Below are 22,956 nucleotides of genomic sequence, written 5' to 3' on the forward strand. Positions count from 1 at the left end.
TCATGCCCTCATGCCATGGAGACCCTTGTGCCTCTCTGGCACTGCCTGCATCCGTGCCCACAGTCCCGCTGCCAACAGAGCAGCAGAGCCACAACCAGCCTCCAAGGCCAGTCCAGGGTTGGACGGCATCAGCTTTCTAGGAGTCAGAAAATCCCAGCTCTGATGATGCTCCAACCCCATTTCTTGCCACTTTAGCTCCCCAGCTTTTGCACCTTTAGGGTGGACTAGGAGAAACCCAACCCCTGGTGGTGATGCCGGGGGGGGGCCGTTGTTCTGCTGGGGATGCCCTGACAGGTCGTCCCGTGTTCCTGTACAAGCACCAGCTTCACCATAACAAAACAGGCGTATAAAAGCCCCTTCCTCCTTGCACTGGGAAGCAATCTCTTTGCAGAGGAACTGCACTGGGGGAGCCGCTAGGCGCATCCCCAGCTCCGAATGGGGCGGGCAAGGATGAGGAAAGCCCCAGCTCCCCAGCCCCGCAGGGGCCATGTCCCTGGGGAAAATGTGGAGCGGGGCAACCTCCCAGCTGGGGGCCTCAGACTGCAGTAAAAGAAACAAAGGTGCAACAGCCGGCAGTTGCAGGACAGCATTTGCTGCTTGTCCTTTCCTTCACTGTGTCACTGGTTAATGGCACAGCATTACAATGCCACCAGCAACTTAGTGTATTTGAGCCAAAAAAAAGCATTTTTTCCCACAGATTCTTAAGTAGGTTGCTTAATTTTTAATAAACTCTGCTAACTCCTGCTAATTATCACACGGCTCATTTAACTGGGAGGCTTTCCTTCCTGTAGACTAAGGAGTAAGAACAGAGCAGATGGCTCAAATATCATCTCTTAAAGGTCCTTCGCCCAGCTCATGTATCCCAGTTTCCCACAGCCCCCATGGGGTTCTTCCACACCCACCAGTTCCTGCTCCAGCTCAGCCTCTGCCCCAGGGCAAAACCCAGGTACACAGAGGTATCCACCTCTGCTCTTCTGCAAGGGCAAGACCTGCCCTAGGGCTAAAATGGGGTAAGAGATACATTTGGGGACAGTTTGCTGAGCCAAAGGGGCCTCTTAGAGAGGTTTGATAAGTTTTTCCATGTTTCTTTTTAACCCCCTCCACCTGCACTTGCTGGGCAAGTGGACAGGCTCCAGAAAGGCTGGAGATGCTCTGGGTTAACAAAAAAGAGGATGCTGAAGTCAGTGCAGGCCCAGCCCTGCTGCAAAGGTTTTGATGTCCTGTAGCTGCAGGGTGGTGGAGACACAGACCCCAAACCTCACATCAGGTCCTGGACACTGAGCCTGTGATGCTAGGACTTGCTAAAAGTCAGGACAAATAGATTCACAGCAAATGAAAGCTCCTGAGGCAGACTAAGAGATTTAAAATTACTGTTGCCAGTAGGAATAAACCCCCTGGTATGTTTTGAAAAATTCAGCCCAAGGCAGCAGAGGAAGCCTTTTTCTGTTCACTTTGAATATTCAGCTGTGGCAAAGACTCTACAAAACATGTCTTATTCAGGGTTACCGGATCCTGACCTGACTCAGTGCTGGGTAGTTTCTACTTCTTCCATGTTCCTGGGAGTTAAACAAGCCCTCCAGCACCCCTCACCTGCCCATTACTGCCCCAAAACCAGCAACATTTTGCTTGACTGTGGCATCTTACCCTCATTTACAACACTGGTGTTTTTTTAAGGAATTATTAAAAGCACAGGTTGGACAGGAACTGTTCATGCCCTACCAGCCTACTTTTCACATCTACTAAAACAAATTAGAAAAAATACACCGTTACCTCCCCACTGCCCAATTTTCCAATTAAATTTCAGAATTACACCACCGTTCTTGGGATCAGGAAAAACTACCCGGAAAGCAGCAGGAGAGCTTTGGCAGGACGCGCTCCAGTGCAGGCAGACAATGCTCCAGCAGCGTGAGCAAGGGAGGATGCGGGATGGATGCTGCTCCCCCACGTAAATCTGTGCGCGGCAAAGGGGATTGAGCAAAAACAGCCCACTTGGGAGTTTCATCCAGACTTACTTCATCAGCTCCGGGTCTTCTTTATCATCCTTCGTCGGGGTGATCTTGATCCCACTTTTCTTGGCACGAGGGCAGCCTGACAGACTGTGGTTAAAAAGAGAAGAAAGGCCTGTCTCACTGGCAGAATCACTGCATTTGCTATTCCCCCGCTTCAGTCATCTTTCCCTTGAATTTCACCCTGTTTTTTTGATCTCTCTCGTTTTGCAGCTTCACATCACGAGAAGTCAGGAGAAAAAAAAAATAAAAAATTGAGGGAGATGGACAGTAATTAATGGTGTCTAGATAAGAAGATATCTGCTAACAGCCTGCGATGTTTAATGGAATTGTTGAAACAGAAGGCTCAGATCTCTGCTATTAATGTTCTAAAGTGATAATAGAAGTCATAAATAGGTAGCATTATTAACAGGAACATTGCATCAGCTAAAATCTGACCCTTTGTCTTTTACTCTGTTGAAGGGAGCTTCTAATCAGATGCTGGAAACATCAAAAAAATAATAAAAAAAGAGAAGTTAGATTAAAGAGATGAAAATAGGCTTCAGTTGTCAGTAACATTAATGTTTTATTCAGAACTTTACAACTCTGCCCACTGTGGGGGCGGGGACGACACACACACAGAAAGAGGCTACAGAGAAAATAATTTAAGGGAGATCTTACCTTCTATGCGATGCATAATTTCCCGTTATGTGACCAGAGCCATCACAACCAGGAGTAGGGCACCTGCGGAGGAAAAGGATGCTCAGATTAGCCTGGGGATGCAAGCAGGGGATTGATGCTTTGTGACAGCTCATTTCAAAGAGAAATCTAGGGACTGTCAACACAGAAGCAGGTTTTTCTTCCTGCCTCTTCTCCCTCCATAAGAACAACATCTGGTCTGTAATATCCATGGCAGCAAAGTCGATGCATCACTGCATGATGTCGGCGTTGGAGAGGAGCGTTGGTGGGAAGAGGTCAGGCGTTGGGAGTGCGGCAGATATCTGCTTTCCAGCCGAGGGACATGGATCCCAGCCCCTGTCCCCACCTTCATGAAGGGGGCAGCTCAGGAGATGATAATGAAGGAGCCAAAAAACCCCTCCAGGACAATGTCCATCTTCCTGAGGAAGACATAAGAGATGGCAGGTACCATCCAGAGCCATTGAGCTGGATGCAAGCGTAGAGAAGAAACCAGAAAAAATAGCCTACACATCTGGACAACTTGGCCATCGAGCTTTCTCCTCTGGGGCCACCTCAGCCAACACCAAGGGGAAGCCCAACAGAAGTTCTCAGCTCAGTTCTGGGTGATTTGACAGGGGCTAATCTCAATGAGGGCAAACAGACACCTCACTGCAGGAGGGTCCTCAGAGTCCAAAACAATTTGATGCCTCTGATGGAAAGTAATGAAGGAAAAGCAGGGAAAAGGTTAGGTTAACCTCACGTCTCCTCCTTCCGTAACACCATGGGCAAGGGACAGTGGGTTCTGCAAGGGGACAGCTGCCTGCAGGGCCTTGGGCTGGGGATCACCAGGTCACCATGCTTGGTGCACCAGCAGCTTTTGGTGCTTCTATGCAAAATCTGCCCCTCAGTCTTCAGCCGCTGCCATTACAAAGGGGTCTTTGAAGATGCAGCATGATCATGGGTTTGAAGGTAAGCGTCCAGCACTCCAGGACATGATTGAAAGCAAAGCCTGAAGAATAGTTCTGTGATCACACAAACCTGCACAAAGGCTAGCAGGGGCTGCAAGCCCTACCAAGCGGCAGCGAAGATAATGGCACGAGTTAAGCACCGCATCATTAAGGGTACAGAAACGAGAAAGGTGAGGGGATATGAACTACCACGAGCACAAAGATGTGCTCCAAATGCTGTAGGTGACGCGGCAGACATAAAAGTTGTCATGGGGACAAGGAAGAGAGGCGAGGAGTGCTTGCCGAGGATGTGCACGCCAGCCTGCCAATTAGCCAGGGCTGTTTGAGTCAAGTGATTAGTGCCGGGGGAGGAAATCCACGGTGCTGCTGCAGGATGAGCAGGAGGGTCTCAGCCACTTGCGTCTGAGCCGGAGCGGGCAAAGCTCACGGGCTGACTGCAAGCTTGCAGAGTGCCCTTTCTCTTCAGTGGAGGATTTTGCTGTGCCCCCACTTTCTCAGTCCTCAATTTTAAAGCCACTGGTGCCTGGTTTGGTAGCACCGGTTGGTACCCCACCACAGAGCAGGGACTGATGTGTCTCCAGGACACCCCAGTGAACAAATTGATGGGCAATACATGACGGTGCACGGGCAGCCCCTGAGGCCAATGTCTTTGGGAAAGCTCATGCCTGACCTAGACAATGGTATAGTTGGGGTGCTCCAGCCCCTGAGAGTCAATGGAGCAATGATTTCTACAGATGCCTTTAGTTCTGCAGCTTGGAAAATGGCCTTTTAAAAAGTCCTCTTTTTTTTTTTTTTTTTTGTTAGAAAGTATCAAAATTCTCCTCTTTGCACCATCTCTGAGGAAGGGTTTGGCATTTGCGTTGACGAGTCTCCACTGGCAAAAAAACCTGGCACCTCACCTAGGGTGGGAGACTGGGGACACATCCTGGTCCCAGAAGGGTGACGGGGGACTAAGTCAGGACCAAGGCTTGGCCTGCTCAGACCCAGGAAAACATAAACGTACATAGATCTGGTGCAGTAAGAGAAGGGACACATCCAGCAGGACCCCAATGAGGGTGCAAATTCTCTAACTCATTTAGAAATTACAGGTTTAGGAGATGACTATGACATTTCCCTGTATATGCTGTTAAAATAGAAAGAAAAACTGTCTTTTTGTTGTTCTGACTTCAGGGTGGGATGAAATTATGAAAACGCTAACACCAAACTCCTTTTGCCTTTCAGGACTTGAAAAAAGGGAGAGTAGTGATTGGAGTTTTATTTTTAATTATCTGGAGACAAATCATATCGACAGAGACCTTTTATTGCGTGTTCCAGCCTGGAGCTATTTTTTTTATATCAGGGATATTAACCCCTGAAATAGAATTTATAATAGAAACACTGACATGGCCTTATCTGAAGTTGTGAAAAGCGATGACTGTGCTATCTGTAATATCTCAAAATCCTCTTCCCTTCCTCCCTCCTCTGCTCTGATCCTCTCCAGGACATAGAAAAAAAAGCAGTACTTGGGAAATAACATTAAAAAGCTTTGTTTTGGCCAGAAGTCTCCTGTTTTATATAGTATTTTGATAAAAATGCTGACATCAGATGCCCAAGGTGAGCAGGGGATGCTGCACAGCAAGGCTCGGCATGATGCTTGGTCTCAGGGATGACCCCATTTGTGTTTTCTCTGGGCCCTTACTGGAAATAGGCACTGTTCCTGAGAGCTTTTAGTATCTTTAACGCTAATTGCCTGATCACTGGGCTACTCTTTAAGACTGTTGGAGAAACACCAGTTCAGCAAAGATCTCTTAAGAGGTTCTTTCAAAACGTATATCGTCTATAATGCATGATTAAGTGTACTTAGCACTAATCATGCAAGTCCTTTCCCTCCACTAGCATATTCTATTAATATCAACTAATCCAGCTACTTTTTCCACCTCTGTGATAAGGAACAGGCAGTTAATGAATATTTTTCCTGGCACCGGCGCTGACGGTGGGGTGCGGAGCAGACCCAGACCCACACTGCCCTCTGAGCCACCAAAACTAGATTTGGGGCCTCACTGACCACCTTAATGACCAAAGGGGCTCCCACCTGACTTGACAATTCTTACCATGGCTCCAAACATCACTGATTGAATACAGGACACAGGACATATTTATTCTTTTATGATGACCCTGTGCAACGTGAAGTCCCCCATGAGGTTTTACTCTCAGTAGAAGCCATTCAGTTATAGTTCTGAATATCTCCGTGCCTAAATAATCCTGAAACTGGATTCAACAAAGCAGGGAGCTCAGAGGAGAATCAGCCTCCAAAAATAGGCTGGCTCCATGGAAGTGATGTCGGGAAGAAATTCACAATTAGCTTTTCCCCAAAGATGAAGGTTGGGTGGAGGAAAATTCAGGTCCCCCCAGTGTCTCCATGTATTTTAAATACTATTTCTATTAAACCTTTCTTTAGTAGAGGCAACCTAAGAGAGAATTTGGGAAACCCCCTTGTGAAGAATAAGCTCCTAGTGAAAAAGAGGAGCTTTGGGAAGACAGCAGCAAAGCTGAAAACAGGATTCAGAGGAAGATATTTGGATAAAAATGTGAAGACCAGGTTCCTCCCATCAGGAGCAGAAATGGGAACAAAGAGTTTGTGTGCCTGTGAGCCCTTTGCCACTGGCTCAGGATCCGGCCTCGCCAGGCCTTTGCTTGCTCCCTCTTTCATTCCTTTGCAAATCAAACTCCCATGGAAATGGACAGGAACCTCTGTCACCGCATTACAAACAACGCCTAAAATTTAGCATAAAATTAGCATCTCAGGTTCTCAAAAAGAGTTGGCTTCTTTTCACTGTGTCCTGGTGGTATTTTCCCAGCTGTGTCTCTACCCAAAATAAAGCGCTTGCCTTTATCTAGGCTTTGGATTATTTGAGAGCCATACAAAAACGTTGAATGAAAAGGGTTATGGCACAAACTAGGGAAACAAGAGCTTGGGAAAAGATGCCAAATGAAAAAGAAAATTGTATATGTCTACAGTGCCCAAAGGAAACCTGCTAGGTTATTTCTGATCACTGCCGTGATCCCCCCTCCCCAAAATAAGCCTTGCTGCGTGATGCTGACTCTTCCCAATGTGACAGCTGGAGGCTGGGCTCCGCCAGAGCTCCTCGCAGGTGGATTTTGATCGGCTCTTTGAAAGGAGAAGGGAGGGGATGGAAAAGCAAAAGCAGAGCAAGAAGAGACGGTGGGGCAGGGAGGAGGAAGAGAGAGAAAAAAGGGGGGGGGGGAAAGAAAAAAAAAGGAGTTCCAAGTTGAGCGCAAACATACTTGAGGTCAGCAGAGTGGGCAGCCATGAGGTTTCTGAGGCTCTTGTCAGCAAGAGGACAACCAGAAAGGCTGAAAGAGAAGAGATGGAATATCTGGATAAGCAAAAAAAAAAAAAAAAAAAAAGGAAAAAAAGGAAAAAGAAAAAGGGCCAGGGCGGGGAGAGGGAGAGGGGCAACAGAAGGTGGGGAGGAAACAGAACCAAACTATCCACATGGTCAAAAAATATACTAAAAGAAAAAAAAAGTTGTCTTTAAAGTCCAAACCATGAGAAAAAGGTCAACCCACCTGCGGTGAGAGGCATAGTTTCCCGTTATGTGTCCACTGCCGTCACAGCCTGGGGTTGGGCAACTGGGCAACAACAACAATGAGCGTAAGTGCTGGAAAGGCAGGAATTCACCCGAGAGCTACGGATCTGCAAAAGCAGCTGAGCCCTCCTCCGGGTCTGTCTGTGGGGGGGCTCAGCCCAGCCCCAGTGCCAGACCCCTTACACCGGCTCCTTCCATCGGACCTCACCATGTGTTTATATGTTTGCATGCAAATAAACCAGCTGTTTCCCTTTCAGTTCCCCTTCCTCCCTTTTTTGTTCCCAAAAGATCACAAGGACCCTGAAAAACTTTGAAAAAAATGAAAAAATTTGTGGCAAACATGTTCAAAATACTTAGTTGCTTAGCTTGCTCATGGCAGTGGAAGACAAAACAGCCTGCTGGGTGGCATGAACACCACTGCCTTGGTGCTGCCAATTTGGATAATTTTTGCAATTCTGAAGCTCTGGCTGCAGGAATCAGCTTATTCTCTGAAAGCATCAGATTTCAGCATTCTGAAATAGTCTTTTCAGCCCTTATAGCTGCAAACAAAAGCTTGAAAACACTGTTCACTCCAGAAAGGGAATAAAAGTAACCTCTGACTCGTGTGCCTGGGGGCTCCTAAACTGAGGACGGGCAGAAGCTGCCGCATCCCACCTGCTGCCTTCACCGAGCTGCGTTTCCCACCCGTCCCTTTTCGCTGCCTCCCCAGAGAATTGCACTTGTGCTGGCAATGGGAAAAGGTGTCATCCCTTCTCGGAGTTCAGGGGATAAGATCCAGTTTGTGCATGAGCAATGAGGTTCTGGCACAGTTGTGCCCTGCCTGCCCGAGGTCACAGGGTATGCAAGGGAGCAGGGATGTCCTGGGACAGCACAGGGATGTCCTGGGACGATTTGGCCTGGCAGGTTGAGTCTTGGGGATGCAGCTATTCCCTGCTCACCCTTGAGTCCTTTTCACAGCCACAACACCCACACAAACACAGCAAGCCCTAGAGCCAGCACTGACATGAAGATGTTCAAGCAGCAGTGATGTATGTTGCGTGGTACATGCTTGTGTGCCGACAGCAGGGCAGCAGGAAGGTAGAAGTGAGGAGCACCTTCACAGCGACTGCCATCAGTGCCTGGAGATGGCCCAAGAACTGCACCCAGACACAGAGCATCAAACAGACACAGAGGGCAAGTCTGCTCCTGAGTTAACTACAGCTAATTCATTACAGCCCTTGGGCCAGAAAGGAACAAGGATGCTAAATGGGGAGAGAAGGCTCAGGGCTGCCCATGACACCATTTATTTATTCCAGGGCCGTTTCCATTTAGGAAATTTCTCTACCCTCATAATACAATTATAGCACAGGAGGACTTCAGGGCTCTACCTCAGAAATCGCTATTCACATCGCTGCTGGTTTTTAACAAAGCCTTTAGAGCTTGCACAGGGCAGCTGGTCTGTGCTTTGCTCTTTTAGGGAAGATGCTGCTGCTGCTCTGCCCTCATGGCTCTCCTCCCTGCCTGTGCTCCCTCAGCCTCCTGCTTGCGTAGCCAAATAATGAGCCACTTTGTAAAAGGTCAGCAAAACGATTCCTGCCGACTCTTCCCTGTTTAACATATGGGAAGGTCAGATGCACAGGAAAAAGGCCCAAGCACAGCAGATCTGCTGGGATGCCTAGGAGGCGTGACCTCCCCATCACAACCTCCAGACTGATCCCACGTTGCCATTAGATCAGAGCCAGGTCCAAGCTGCAGCATTTGTGTCAGACTCTAAACATTAACCATTGGTTTGGGGGATCAGTGTGGATGCACAGCAATACTCCATCTCATAGAATACACCTGGGTCTGTATTTCTACCCACCCAATGCCATGAATGCACAGATGTGAGTTTGGTTAAGATCTCTCCCCCATACAACCTTGCTGTAGCCCTAGTTCACATTTTGTGGCCCTGCAGTATCACGGTGATGGGGCTCATTGCTCTACGTTAGACAGCCAACAAGTCTTGCCTTCCCAGTGAGGCACCTTGAGGTTCAACACCCCCATTAAGAAGGTACTGAGATCCCTTGGGTGCTCTTGGCTCCACAGCAGCACCAAGTGTCCCAAAATGAGGGGGCAGGAGATTGGACAGGCTCCATCACTGTGCCAGAAACACTCTTGCAGGAAAACACCAGGGAAAATGGGCCCTGCAAGGAGGTTTCCGCACCCACACCTGTGAATCCTGAAAGCACTGAGCTCCCCAGAAAGATCCTTTCAGCACTGCAGTTTCAAGGCCATATGCCTCATTGATCAGCAGTTGTATAAGAATAGGGTTTCTCTTTGAGTTTTCATTCGAACTGCTTAGTTAAGATAAACCAGAGTAAGAAAGGGAACTACACTTCTAATTTTTAAAATGTATATGTTAAAAAATTTTGCCTCCTACCAGCCTCGCTGTCCTGCATACAGATTTTATACATTTTGGAGGAAGAGACAAGAAGGCAGGGCTTACGTAAGCAGCTCTTTCTTGATGTCCTTGGAGAGGAATTTAAGCTTGAAGTTGGTTAAAGTAACTTCCCCAGGGTATTTTCGTTCTTCAAAGTTTTCCTCTGACACTTCTTGCTCATCAGCTTCCGAGGAGGCAAAAGAATGAGCAGCAGGCTCTGACTGCAAGAAAACAGCCAGGTAAAGTGTTTGTAGTGGTGGTCATTGATGCTGAGCCATGGTGTGAACGGATCCCAGGTTCATCCCAGTTAGCGCAGCATTGCCAACACTCCTGCGCCCTTTGCAAGCACCTCGAAGTACCCAAACCAGAGATCAAATAGTCTGCAATTTCCCCTTTTTATAGGAGAAAGGTGTAAAACACGTCTGCACAGGGATTTACATCTGGCTCTCCCAAGGTCTTGAAGGGATGAAGATCAGTGCAATCCCCCAATACTCATCCTCAGCAGCACCTGCCTCCCCTCAGTGTGTTGCTTCCAGGGCCAGGACACTCACCCCAGCCAGGAGGTAATGGCTGGGCTCCCTCACCTGCAAGGATTAATGTTAAGTGGCACGCAGGGCCGTATCTGCTAATGGCAGACAGAAATCATCCTGGGGAATGTCACCAAGAGCACCACTGCTGCAGATGAGCTGAAAGGATTTACCACAAAGAAAGCACTGCAGACCCAGGACAACACAAGTGGTGGGTTCTTCCTTGGCAAGAGCACCCCAGTGGATCCAAGAGCATCTGCCTCCTGCCTGATTGTCCACAGCTGATGTCTGGTAGCATTGATGAAGCTAATAATACTTCTCTCCTAGGCACAAAGGGCAAACTAGGGGTTCTGGGGGAAAATAGGACAACTGTGCAAAGCAAATATGGCATTCAATCCCCCATGAGGTGTTATTTAAACATCAAGAGTCACTGCTCACCTCTTCTGGCTCCTCTTCCCGCTGACGGTTTGGTTTAGTGTAGTCAATGGGCCCATCCCATTCATCCTGGCGGGAGGTCTGGCTGGACTGGGGGGAGGTCATGGTGCTGCTCGTGGCACTGGTGCTGTTTTGGCGCTGGGACACATCTGGGGACTTCATGCTGGGACTACTGCTGCAGCTGCTGCTGCTGGGAAAGGTGCTCTCCCGTTTGCGGTGCTTGTTCATACTCAAGTCCAGAGTCCCATTTTCATCCACCTCAATGTCCATGGACTGAAAGGTTGGAAACATGCCCAATGTTAGCAGCTGCCAGCAATCCCCTATGGGGACTTGCCCCCATTTGTCTTTTGCAGTGCAGGGGGCAGGTTATTCATGTCCCGTCCTCTTCACAGTCAGAAGGAACTGAGTGGAAGGGATGCTCTTTCATAAATATTTTCAGAAACATGCCATGTAAATGCACTTCTCTACTACCAGCAATGTGGCATTTTGATTCAATTCCTTGAACACAAGCATCTAGTGCCATTTAAGAAACCCCATGGCATCCAAGACATCTGCCCAAGGCTGGGGGCGCAACATGGGACTTCCAGAAAACCTGTGTTCCTCTGAAAAATAGCTGGAGGTCAGCCTGGATGTAACTGGGGAATCTCAAATGGCATCAGATACAGACCAGTGAACAATTGAAACCAGCCCTGAGGCTCTGCTTGGGAAAGATGCTGTCTCAGGTGGGTAATTTGAACGGTGATGCATCTCCATAACACACTGAGAGCCAAGATTACCGCCTCCAAACTGCATCACCTAACGCAGGGAGCGAAAGGGTGATACGTGACAAGTCTCTGCATTCCCTCTATATTTAAAGATTAAAATGAATGGAAAGGTAAAAAAAGGTATTTCTCCCATCCCAAACTTCAAGTCTTAACCCACTCTGCTGTGTGGTGGTGCGGTGGTCCCCAGGCACGCTCGGCTCACCTTGCCGGGGGCCTCTTGTTGCTTCGTGCTGAGATTCTCCGGCATTTCCCAGCAGCGGGTGGAGAGGTTGAGGATGGCAGTGGCAGCCATGTGTGCAGCCTCGGCGTCGTGGGAGTAGTCGAAGCCTGTGGAGGAAGATGAAGTGCTCTTCACGTAACTGCTGGAGGGGCTGTGGCTGGGGGAAGAGGCCTTTGGAAAAGGTTTGGCTGGAATAAAAAGAGAAGGAACAACACAAGGCTAATGTATAACCAGCACAGGCAGCAGTGAGAGGTTAAGTCAGTCCGACACAGATAATGTATTAGCAGTTCCAGTGGCAACTGGTGGTTATTACCAAGCCAGGGGCTGTTTCGTTGCTGGGGACGTGCAATAGGAGCAGTGCTGGCTGTGACTTTTGCAACGGTCTCTCAGTGTGAAAACTTAATTCATTAACAGACTCTGCCATCAAGTCCCCTAAACACGAGTGCTTTTCTTCATTAAAGCTACTCCTTGGTGGAAGCAGTTAAAGGAGAAAGCTTAGAGAAGCTTCCCAGCTCTGTTTTTATTGTTCATAACTTATTTGCAGAGCTGGCTTATGAGGACATTTCTTGTAGCACATTTGAAAGCTTACAATTTAAAAAATTACATTAATAGCAAAACCAGGGCCATGAAATACGAGCTTCCAAAGATGACACCAGTGAAATATGGATTTTCTGACAGCTGACATATCATTTAAATATACCTGAATAACAGGATTTATTACACAGCTGCACCCAGCCACGACACCGCACTGTTACTGTATGTCACAGCATGCAGCAGTGCAATCCTGGAGATGCAATTTCTCTTTACACCCTATGAAATGAAAGTGAGTATTTACCAGGGTTAACCCACAATAAAACTTGCCCTAATCTTCAACCTGGACCCATTTAGGAAGGCCCTGACCCACACAGAGTCCCTCTGAAGTCAGTAGTTTCAGTGGGTACAAACAGGAGACCATCTGATACTCAACAGTCACAGGATTGTATTCTGAATCAATTAGCAAAATCTTCACATTTTTAATTCATTTCACTCTGCCCTTTTTGGGGAGAAACATCCACCCCTTCAGTGAGAGTCTCACCCAGGGAAGACTTGTAAGCTTTGGCCCAACGGTGGCAACGCAGCAAGACAACCTTGGCTGATGCGGCTACAGAGCAAAGCGATTTCATTACTCCCATTACAAACTTGTAATATAAGACACTATAAAATGCTAATCTTCCTGAAGACTGCTTTCTTCCTCGTTGTGTGCGTATATAATGCACATTGACATTAATGGGAGTTACGTGCACACATGCAGGGAAATATAAATCCCTCTGGATGAAGATCTCTTTAAAATAAGTTCTCAGTGAAAGGAACAGATTTCCCTGCTATGATTGGCAATCATATTCATCTTGTCGCTTTGATTAACTCATTGGAGGTTTGCCCAAATGGTTATTCTTGTGTATGGCTGCTTGTTTTCGAGTCCAGTTTAATCCATGTCTTGGTGGCAGCATGTGGGTATTTGCCAGCCCAACCTGACAATATCTGGGATCGTGAGATGCCAATTTCAATTTCACACCGTAGGCTCAGCGATGCCTTTCCATTTCATAAGTATTTCTACCACTAATAGACTTGCAATCAGAAAATTAGTGAAATAAGTGATGAGAAAAAATAGAAAGGATTATCCTAGTGGGTCTGCTGGAATTATTTTTGTCAGTACAATTACCCTGAAAATTCTTTGCTAATATTGCAAATAACACAATCTATTCAGCAAGAGAATCACTTGTGCTGGGAAACAAATTACTTTTCCATCAGCCCTAACCCAGGATGACAGTGGCAGTTGTGCTCTCTGGCCTCCATCCAATTTCATTGTCTGATCCTTTACAGATTTAGTACTGTAATAAAGGGCGCTTCCATTGTAGTGCAACAACCGGGATGCTTTCAAGTACGAGCACTTTTTAGAGAGCAGCTGCATCAGGATTAAACAGGATTGTGGAAGTGGGATTAGCCAGACAGAAAGCCCTCTTGAGGCTGCTGACTTCTACAAACTGGGCTCCTAAATCTTTTTTTTTTTTTTTTTCCTCTCAGAAAGATGTCTTCAGGTGCATGTTTAATGTCAGAGGGAAGAAGGACGTTTAACATCAGTATGCTGCAGACTGGCTCCCTACCCAGCTTCCCTCCTGCTCCTGACAGCCCAGCCCCTGAGGGTTTATTTAGCCATTTCATTTTCACCCACACTTTCTTTGCACAGAGTTGTAACCAGTACAAGGTCCTCGGCACAGAGCAGAGGTGGGTGGCTACAAAAGGAAACAGCTGGGAGATAGGAGGTGGGTGATCGATAGGTAGCGGAGCCGGCGAACAGAGCACAGCAGAGAAGACAGATGGGTAGAGTGGGCCATATATAAGGCGGAAGAGAAGAAAACTATAATCCATTTAGCTAGATGAGGGAAGACAGATCAATAGATATGAACTGCAAAGCAGCGGGGACTGACTGAGGACAACTATGTAACTTATCCCACCAAGAGACATTGCTCAGATTCATGTTCCCACCACTTGATGCAATTCTTCCCAAAGCTGAAGCCACAGGCTCCTCTCTCCACCCTTCTCTCCACATGCCACAGGACCCATCTCAGCCTCCCCCATCCCCATTCTTCCTCCTGCAGCAGCAGGAGGGATCCAGCAACTCAGCCCAAGTCTCCAATCACCCCAAAGCCACGGTCCCAAGAGCCTCGTAACATGCTGAGGAAGGCAGCAAATGCAAAACCCAGCCCATCCCTGCTCCCAACTTACATTTAAAGGCTTTAGGTGAGGTTTCGCTAGTCTGAATCTTTGGGGCAAGCATGCGTTTGCCAAAAACCTGAGCATCAAAACTTGCATAATCGAAGGTGACCTTGGAGTACTTCTCCAGCTCCTTGGCCAGGTTGGCCCGGGGGGTTGCTGGGACCATGTTGGGCCGGTAGCTTCCATACTGAGGGATCTCCAGTTGCTTCACAAAGCACATAGGCCTGAGGATGAAACAATGAGCAACAGTGATTTCTCTTTTCCTCGATGAGATGGTGGTTGGGAGGGGACAGGATGCAACGGGGACATGTAGCTGCACCTTGTACCCAGGGAGTTACTGGGGAAGCAGAGTCGGCAACAGCCCTTTTGCTCTCTTGCTCTCTCTCAGTAAGTCAGCACCTGGTCTGGGTCTCTTAGATTCTCTTTTTTATTCTTTTCCCCTTTTTTCCTTTTTTTTTTTTTTTCTTTTTCTCTTTTTAGGCAAAACACTGAGGTGTCAATCTCATGTAAAACAATATTCTTGCAGGCTGCTGTGGTGTAACAGCACTTTTCCAATGGTGATAGAAACTTGGGTATCACCCATCCATGGGACCCATGACACAGGATGGCACATGAAGGCAGGCGGACCCCAGTTTAGCTCCACTCCCCCCTGCGGATTCATTGCAAAAGCACCAGGGCCTCTCCCCTGCCTGCAGAGTCCGTAAAGACCCGCTTCTGCTGGGATGCCTATCATGAATCAATTTGTCTTGCATATAAATTGTATATAAATGGCCTATTGTTATTCTCCTTCCCATGACCTCTTTCCACCAGCGAGTCCTCGGAGCGGGAGCTCCTTGGAGCATGGACCGTCCTCGTGATGTGCTCGGAGCGCTTTGCGCCCAGTGCAGGCTCTGCTGCAAATAAATAAGTAATCGCCCTAAATGGCCTTTCCAAAGCACTGAGCGCTGGTGCACCAGGGTGCTCAGCAGTCCTGGGGAGCAAATAAATAAATTAATCAGACCTCGATGCCTTTGTGGGAGTGCTGCTTAGGGCTCATACTGTGGTTTTTATCCTGCTCTCATTGCAAAATAACTAACCATATTACAATCCATCTGTAGCCTCATGAATCACATCAGCTACGGAAGCCAGCATCTATCAGGGACATCTTTAATGTGAGACAGCCCTTTCTCCTGGGAAGATAGAGACGGGTGAAATAACAAAATAAATGTGACTGGTTTGGAAATGAGTGGCAGGTTTTTCTCCCCTGGACTGTGCAGGCTAAGGAAGAAAAGTGGGTGGACTTAGGCAAAACTGCCACCAAGTGATTTATATGTAGCCTAAATCTCCTCCTCCCCCTCCCTGAGCCCACCCTACTTATAATGCTAATATAATAGCCATCATTCTCTGGCAGTTTGCATTGCAGAGCAATCGGCACAAATGCCTTCTGCTGCACTGGTAAAACCCTTTGGCCTGTAGCCTCAGCATTAATTGATGCTACAGAAGCAATTCATTGTCCTCAATGCCCTCCCTGGGATCATCAATTAAATATCTCCCCACCTTGGCGAGACCTATGATCATAATAACAGGACTCAGCAGTATCAAGATACAGCTGGAGGGAGCCGTGACGGCTGCTCCTGCGAGCGTGGCATCGCGGGGAGGGCTGGGGCAGCGCGGTTACGTGGCGCTGGGCTTCGCGGTCCCATTTACCTGAGTATCCGGTCAGAATTGGAGCTGGTCTTCGAAGGATCACCAGTCTGGGTTTGTTGCTTTTCATGTGATTTGGCTAATTTTTCAGCAGCAGCAATGGGGCACCCAGATAAACTGTGGGAGTTAGTTGTGTTTTTTTTTTTAAAGGGGAGAAAAAGAGAGAAGAAAACCAAGCATGAGGGATGAGTATGAAAATCTACATTTCAGGGACCCAGAGCTGCACTGAGCCCATGAGAAAGTTGTTTGTGTTTAAAGGTTTTTGTAATTATCATTATCCTAGCTTACTTTTAGTATTGGCTAGCAGCAAAGCAGCCAAGCATCAAGTGACAAAGCTCTTCAGGACGAGCCCCAGAGTGTCCCCAGGGCCTGGAGGTGGGTGGATCCAGGAGGCAGCTCCCCCTGGCTGGGCACAGCAGGGGCAGAAGGGGACAGGCTGGTTTCTCTGAGTGGTTTTAGCAGTTAAATGGCATTTTTGATTTGTATTTAGTTGGATCTTTTGCATGGGCCGTTTGAAGGGAGCCTTCTGAGGGGCACTTGTGGAGAAACATTCTCACTTCCAATGTGCATGGCTGCCAGCACACCGGTGCCCAGGGGAGGTCAGGGACTGGAATGGCTTTTGCTCACATACGCTCTACGTGTGAGCCTGGCTCTGCCTGTTTGGGACAGCTTCGCTTTTATGGCGATCGCTCAGGGAAGCTAAAAGCCCCTCACAAGCAGAGCCCACATGCTCCCAGCCGACCCCAAGCCATCACGGGCACCTTCATCACCGGAGCAGCCAGCACTGATGGAACCCCAGCCCAGCCCCATGTGAAATTCAGGACTCCGACCCCACCAGGTCTCAGCTCAAACCACTGTGCCCAAAGCTCGCTGTGTAGCCCAGTAACACCAGTGGATCACCTCAGTCTTGCTGCAATCGCAAACTACCTGCACCCAAGCAAACTTCTCAATTAACCAAGCAGATTTCCCTAATTTTCCTCCTGGAGCTATAGCTACAATGAAGCATCCACCAGCTTCGTCTTTGGCTGAACAAGTAACAACACAAACTCACCTCACGCCTAAAACACATCGACATTCGCAGAGCCATCACTCTCTGCCAATTAAGCTCAAGTGCAACAAATGGTAAATCATATATTAATGAGCGCATCCCTGCAGCACAAGCTAGTCTGGCTTTTTGGAATGTTTCTAGCTTTTAAGTGCACCATCCCCTCCACTTGCAGCCTTCCCATTTGTGAAAGTGCTCAAGTTCAACTGAAGCCAGAGCATGGGGTATAATTAGAGGTCCCAAAGCGCAACCCTGTCCCCTCCTGACCACATCTGGGCTGAGGTCCTACAGCAAGAGGACTTATATTCCCAGCTCATCAATAACTTCAGTCTAAATATTGTGGAAATTCCAAGAGATCCTGCTAAGTGCCACACCACCAAACACAAACATCACCCTCCAGTCAGCCTCTCCAGGCACCCTCTGCTTCCATAGCACCAAACACCTCGTCCATGAACCCCACCTGCACCTACCCCTCCACAGTCCCACCCGCGAGCCTCCGAGCATTGCTCTGCTCTATTGCCCAGCCAGAAATCACTGCCCCATCTTGCTTGCCCATATTATTCTTTGTCTTAGGGTCATCCCTACTTCACCCATCTTAGTTGCACCATGTCAGTACAAAAGTAAAACCAAGGCTTCTGGGGATGGTTGCCCGCTGCCATCCTTGCCCTGGCTGTTATGGAGGAGAAGTCAAAGCTGGTACCTCCTGTGCGTGTTGCGGTTGCTGTTGACGTGACCCTGTCCCGTGCAGCCTGGCGTGGGGCATTTCAACACGTTCTCGTGCATCGCCAAGACTTCAGAGCGAGAAGGGGAAGGGGAGAGGGGAAGGGAAGCAAAAACAACTTGATAAAAATCAGAGAAAAAAGAAAAAAAAAAAGACAAAATAATCATGTCGTGTATGCTGGTTTCCTAGAAATCAGGGAATGTAAAATGCTGTAATTAGAATTCATCTGCATAGAGAAAGAAAGATTTACAAGGCAGCAGTGCTCAGGTCAGCACTAGATTAGCATCTCTGCACACAGCCTGGGCTTTCTCCTCATTTGCCAATTGCAATCCAGTTTCCCCCATCCAGCCCCTCCTGCCCTCCACTGTTTTGGAGCCAGATCTCCCAGTTTCAGGTAGTTTTCAGTGATTGAAGTTGTATCTCTGCTTTTATCCTCAGGACTAGCCTTTGTCTGGTTTTGTTTTTTTTTTTAATTTTAATCTTCAGGATTATTCCTTCCTGCAGTGCTGACCTTAAAAGTAAAGAAAATAATTTGGTTTGCAAGCTTCTCTAAAGCACACAGCTTGTGTTAGTTATTTATTAATATTTTGTCTTGCATTCAAGCTTGTGTGAAGATAGCTGTACTTTCTCCTTGTTTCATGCAGTTCTGCGCTTATAGCAGGTCTGCAACCTTTGAAATTACTGATAAGGAAGAGCTTTTTTTTTTTGGTCTATTATGCCATTATCATAAACATACATTAATTTTTTTTCATATACACAGGGAAAGCTATTTAGGGTGCTGGTAGAGAGGTAGAAATAATATATCTCTCTATGTCTGTATGTATATATATATATAAATCTGTTGTCATGATGATAAATATTTTCTGTTGAACAGATGAATCTCGATATAGCACCTTGCAGATTTTACAGTGATGAGAGTGTAGGAGGAGACTCAGCTATCCTGCATGTCCTGCACAACTCCTCTCCTTGGCTGTATGGCAACACCTTCAGCACATTTGGACAGTAGGAAAGAAAAGAAGCATTTCCCCTTCTTCCCAACATGACATCCCAAATAGAGGAAAATATGTGACATTCAATGTAAAGATGGGAACAGCTTAACACACTCAGGAAGTGGGCATAATTTTTAAAGCACCTCCTTGATTTTCAGAGAAGGGACCTCATTCTCCACAGGATGGTGCTAAAATCTTTAAGAAGGGTAGGACTTCCTAGTAATCTCCATAGCGTTTCCCAAGAACAGTAACACTTTGGTGGATAAAAGCATCCCAGAACAAGTTGGAAAAGCACCATCCCATGCCAGAAACTCTATTACACACCAAGGATTAACATCAGGCTTGTGCTAGGGACCTGGTCGTAAAATTCACATCAGTTGGAGCTATTTGGAGTGACCATTGACCTTGAGACGGCTATACCCATCAGGTGTGAAAATCCCCCTACGAAACAAGGCTTCAGACTAATTTAAGCAAGCCTTGTTATCCCACCATGTACTCACTCTCAGGAGGGATCCTGTCTTTGTGCGGACAACCAGAGAGGCTGCGATGGTGAGGGTAGAGTCCCGTGACGTGGCCAGTCCCATCGCAGCCAGGAGTTGGACATTTGATTTCTCGCTTCTCGGGTCTTGAGGGATCTAAAGATTGTGGGGAAAGGGCAGTGGGAAGCAGGTTAGTGGATTTGCAGGGGAAGAGGTGGGAAGGAGAGAAAAATTGCCAAGGATGCTTCCCAACACTTTTCTAGTCAAACAGGGAGAAACCTTTGGGTTTGGAGGTTTTTTCCTGAAGGTGGAATTGTAACAGTTGAAGTTTCAAAAATTAAAATCAGCAAAGCAATTTGAATAGCTAACCCAACTAGGAGTGTGGAGCAGCTCACAGCGACTGAGCAGGTAACCCGGCTCAGCACCTGGGGGACTCTGCAGCCCCTGCCAAGTGCCTCATGTTGCTGTACTCAGACTCATACTACTACTTTAAAATCCACTTGGATTTTAAACCAGCCCTACTGACCAGACTGAGATTTTCAAGGCCAACAGGCAATTTAGCCAGGCAATTCTCCTGCTGAGATGTAGAGGACACCGTCATTTCGCGCATTCACTGTTGACCTCTAGGATGTCCCCATCCCTCTAGGCACTGAGGGTTTGTGGATAAATTCCCTCTGTGGGCTGTGAATCCCCCCAGCAACCTAGTTTTCATGGGGTGCTGAGCAGACAAATTCAGCTGGGGATGGGAAAGAAGGAGACATGTGACAGCTCCTCCCCATACCTTTGCCGTAGTAGCTCTTTCGGATGCTGTCCAGTGGTTTGCTCTGTTTCTCATCCACCTGGAAGTGCTTTACATGCTCTCCTGGCAGCCGGCTGGGCTCCCGCACAATTTTCACCTGCTCAGCCTTCAGTGCGATGGCTTGTTCCAGCAGCCCCAGGTTCCCCCTCGTCATCATGTCATACATCTCTGACTCATCGGTCACCGCTGATTTCTGGGAGCGGGCGTCATCGTCTTTGTCATCATCTGACCGGACCTCCACGATGACGGAGTACTCAGGCTTCGGGCTGAACTGCCCTTCACAGTGGCTTTTCTGGGTGTCCTGAGAAGTGTGAGGAGCTTCTTCACAGATCACTTCAGGAGCCATCTCCTCCTCGTCTTCATCCTCCTCTTCTTCTTCCTCTTCCTCCTCCTCTTCTTCCTCTTCCTCCTCCTCCTCCTCATCTTCATCCTCTTCCTCATCCTCCTCATCCTCTTCTTCTGCTTCAGCCTTTTGCAGTTTGCAGGACTCCTCGCAATTCGCATCATCCCGGTGCTCCGGACACAACTCGCTGCTGCGTTCGCTGGTGACCTCGATGACCTCCTCCGCATCCTCCGTCTGGATGATGATCTCCTTGTCACACTCATCCTCCACTAACTCCTCTCCTGCATCCTCATGGACCAGGTGCACAACGTTGGACGGTGGCTTGGAGACCTGCAGCTCAGCTTCAGGCAGCTGCCCTTCGATGGCAAGGGTTTCCTCCGCTATTTGGCCTAGGTTTAGGAGAGAGTTGGCGATTATTTCTTGATAGCTGCTATAGTTGGCCTTGCTGGGCCCAGATGTACTTGTTGCAGTGTTTTGTCCATACTGAGTTGATTTTGCTGGGTTTCTCTCTGGGGGGGGGGAAGCAGGGAAAGAAGGAAAAAGGGAAAAAGTAAAAGAAGGATATGAAAAAGAAAATATGAGGAAAAGAAAAAAAGGAAGAAACAAAAAAAAAAAAGAAAGAAAAGAAATAAAAGGAGGAGAAGAAAGAAATTGTATCAGCTTATAAACATCTTTGTCTTACTTAAGCTTAATTGAAACCAGAGCCTGGCTGTTATATCCCTGGAGCAGCCTAATTTATTGCATTTGGGAATGGCAGGTAGAAAAGGGATTTCCATTGGAAGCTTTTGCAGGGCTCAGATGTGTGCGGCTTCCAGCCCCCCACCATCAGCAGCCATCTGGCCCCCTCGCTCTCAGTGCTCCCCAAGCCAGGGGCTCTAAACCGGGGAGCGACAGTGCCAGGACCCCGGCTGGACAGCCGGCACGTTTGCCCGTCACTCCTCTCGGAGAGCAGCTGGATCCAGCCAGGGGGATGGCTCCTACACTGCAGAAGGCAGCCGAGCCCCTCGAGGCACCGACGTGGGACCCCGGCTGTCTTCCCCACTGCCGTCTGAGCCACGCAGTGAATTCCTCCGTGCTTTCCGTGCGTCTTTCCCCAGGGAGCATCCCTGATGGAAAAGCTCTCATTTTTAAGACACCAGAGACAATCTGTGTGTATCCCCTCAGCTTAACCAGAGCTTTGCCATTGTGTTTCCACTGAAGGTAATAATTGAAGGACCCATCCTGTACATAATTCAGAGGAGCTATAACTCCTGGTTATTAACACTCCCTGCCCTTTATTCATCTGCAGAACACAGCTCTGCAATCAATAATGATAAAGCACCTTCTGCCGGCTCGGGGCTGCGGGTCTCCTCCTGCTCCACCGCCTCCGCCTCGTCCTCCTCCAGCGTCCCCTCCGACTCATCGGAGCCAGACTCCTCCTTTGCCTCGGCCTCCTCGCTGCCGTCGCTGTCGACGTTGTAGCCTTCATCCAAGGCCAGCTTGAGCGGATGGGATTTTCTCTTCGACACCAGATGTTCAGCCTCCGCATCCTGAAGTTTCCTCTTCTTTGCTAGAGGGCAGCTTTGTAAACTGCAGATGGGATCAAGGAGCAGAGAGGAGGCATTGCCGAGTGAGAAAGGCATGGCTATGGCATCTGAACCAGTTAGGCAAAGGCAAGTGGGACACATAAAAAAATACTAAAAAAACACCAAATCACCCAGCAGCCCAGATTTTTAGCTGTTTTAACCCTTCGTGGCCAGAAGATCTGCTCTCAGACCTTGACTTTTTGCAACTATGTCAACTTTACTCTGAAGTCAGCGCAAGGCTGCTGGGCTCACTCCAGCAGTCTGGCCCATGGGCAGTTGTTGTCCAGGGACCAGTAGAACCAACAGCTCCCAGCACCACTGTTTGTGACAGCCACCAGGGCCACCATGAAACCAGGGAGAGGATGCAGAACCGACCCCTGGGGCACGTCCACCAACCACTCCAATTTCACCATTATAGGGTGATTACAGGCCAGCTGGCTTGGCCTCAAAGGCAGCCAGTGTGCTCTCATTTCCCCTCCCTGTCCATAGAGGCACCAGGCAGACCAAAATTTCTGCCTGCCGACAGGTCCCATCAACTCCGGGTGCCCAAGCGAGGTACTTCTGCCTGGGTTTGGGGTCTGTGGGAAGGCTACTGTTAGCCTGGTGAAGCAGATCCCTGAGGATCCCTCATGGACTAATGGAGAGACAGAAAATTGGCTCTTTGGTAGGCACATTTGGAGCAGGTGAGTTGGGTTGCTGCTCTGAACCAGCCTCTCTCAGTGAATGTCTCTCTCTGGGTTTTCTAGGGGCATTTTTCCATCCCCACTACCTCTGACCCAGCCTCACCTTCTGTGTCTTGCATACTTTCCACGGATGTGTCCTGAGCCGTTACAGCCTGGGGTTGGACAGCTTGAGAGGGAAACAAGCAAGCATCAAGAACAGCAATAGGACTTGGAGAATTCATTTTTAATTAGAAGTATATAAACTATGGTCAGTTAAACAGGTCCTGTGCACAAGGAAAAAATAACCACAAAAGCGAAGATAATTTCCCTCAAATGATTCAGCTTGTCCCT

At 48.1% G+C, this 22,956-nt stretch overlaps 1 protein-coding gene across 1 annotated transcript in view; it reads right to left on the reverse strand.

The window, feature by feature from the left end:
- MYT1 (myelin transcription factor 1) overlaps positions 1-22,956 on the reverse strand; it is a 64,064-nt gene that overhangs the window by 8,420 nt on the left and 32,688 nt on the right. Inside the window, exons 5-18 of the mRNA XM_064465420.1 lie at positions 22,730-22,792; positions 21,700-21,947; positions 20,018-20,887; positions 19,258-19,392; positions 17,748-17,838; positions 16,006-16,119; positions 14,329-14,543; positions 11,548-11,753; positions 10,585-10,854; positions 9,686-9,840; positions 7,202-7,264; positions 6,917-6,985; positions 2,667-2,729; positions 2,013-2,096 (exon numbers count right to left, since the gene is read on the reverse strand). Coding sequence (XP_064321490.1) covers positions 2,013-2,096; positions 2,667-2,729; positions 6,917-6,985; positions 7,202-7,264; positions 9,686-9,840; positions 10,585-10,854; positions 11,548-11,753; positions 14,329-14,543; positions 16,006-16,119; positions 17,748-17,838; positions 19,258-19,392; positions 20,018-20,887; positions 21,700-21,947; positions 22,730-22,792 — 2,646 coding nt within the window. The remainder of the gene's footprint in view (positions 1-2,012; positions 2,097-2,666; positions 2,730-6,916; positions 6,986-7,201; positions 7,265-9,685; positions 9,841-10,584; positions 10,855-11,547; positions 11,754-14,328; positions 14,544-16,005; positions 16,120-17,747; positions 17,839-19,257; positions 19,393-20,017; positions 20,888-21,699; positions 21,948-22,729; positions 22,793-22,956) is intronic.

This window comes from Phalacrocorax carbo, chromosome 14 (assembly GCF_963921805.1).
Source record: "Phalacrocorax carbo chromosome 14, bPhaCar2.1, whole genome shotgun sequence".
Taxonomy (NCBI): domain Eukaryota; kingdom Metazoa; phylum Chordata; class Aves; order Suliformes; family Phalacrocoracidae; genus Phalacrocorax; species Phalacrocorax carbo.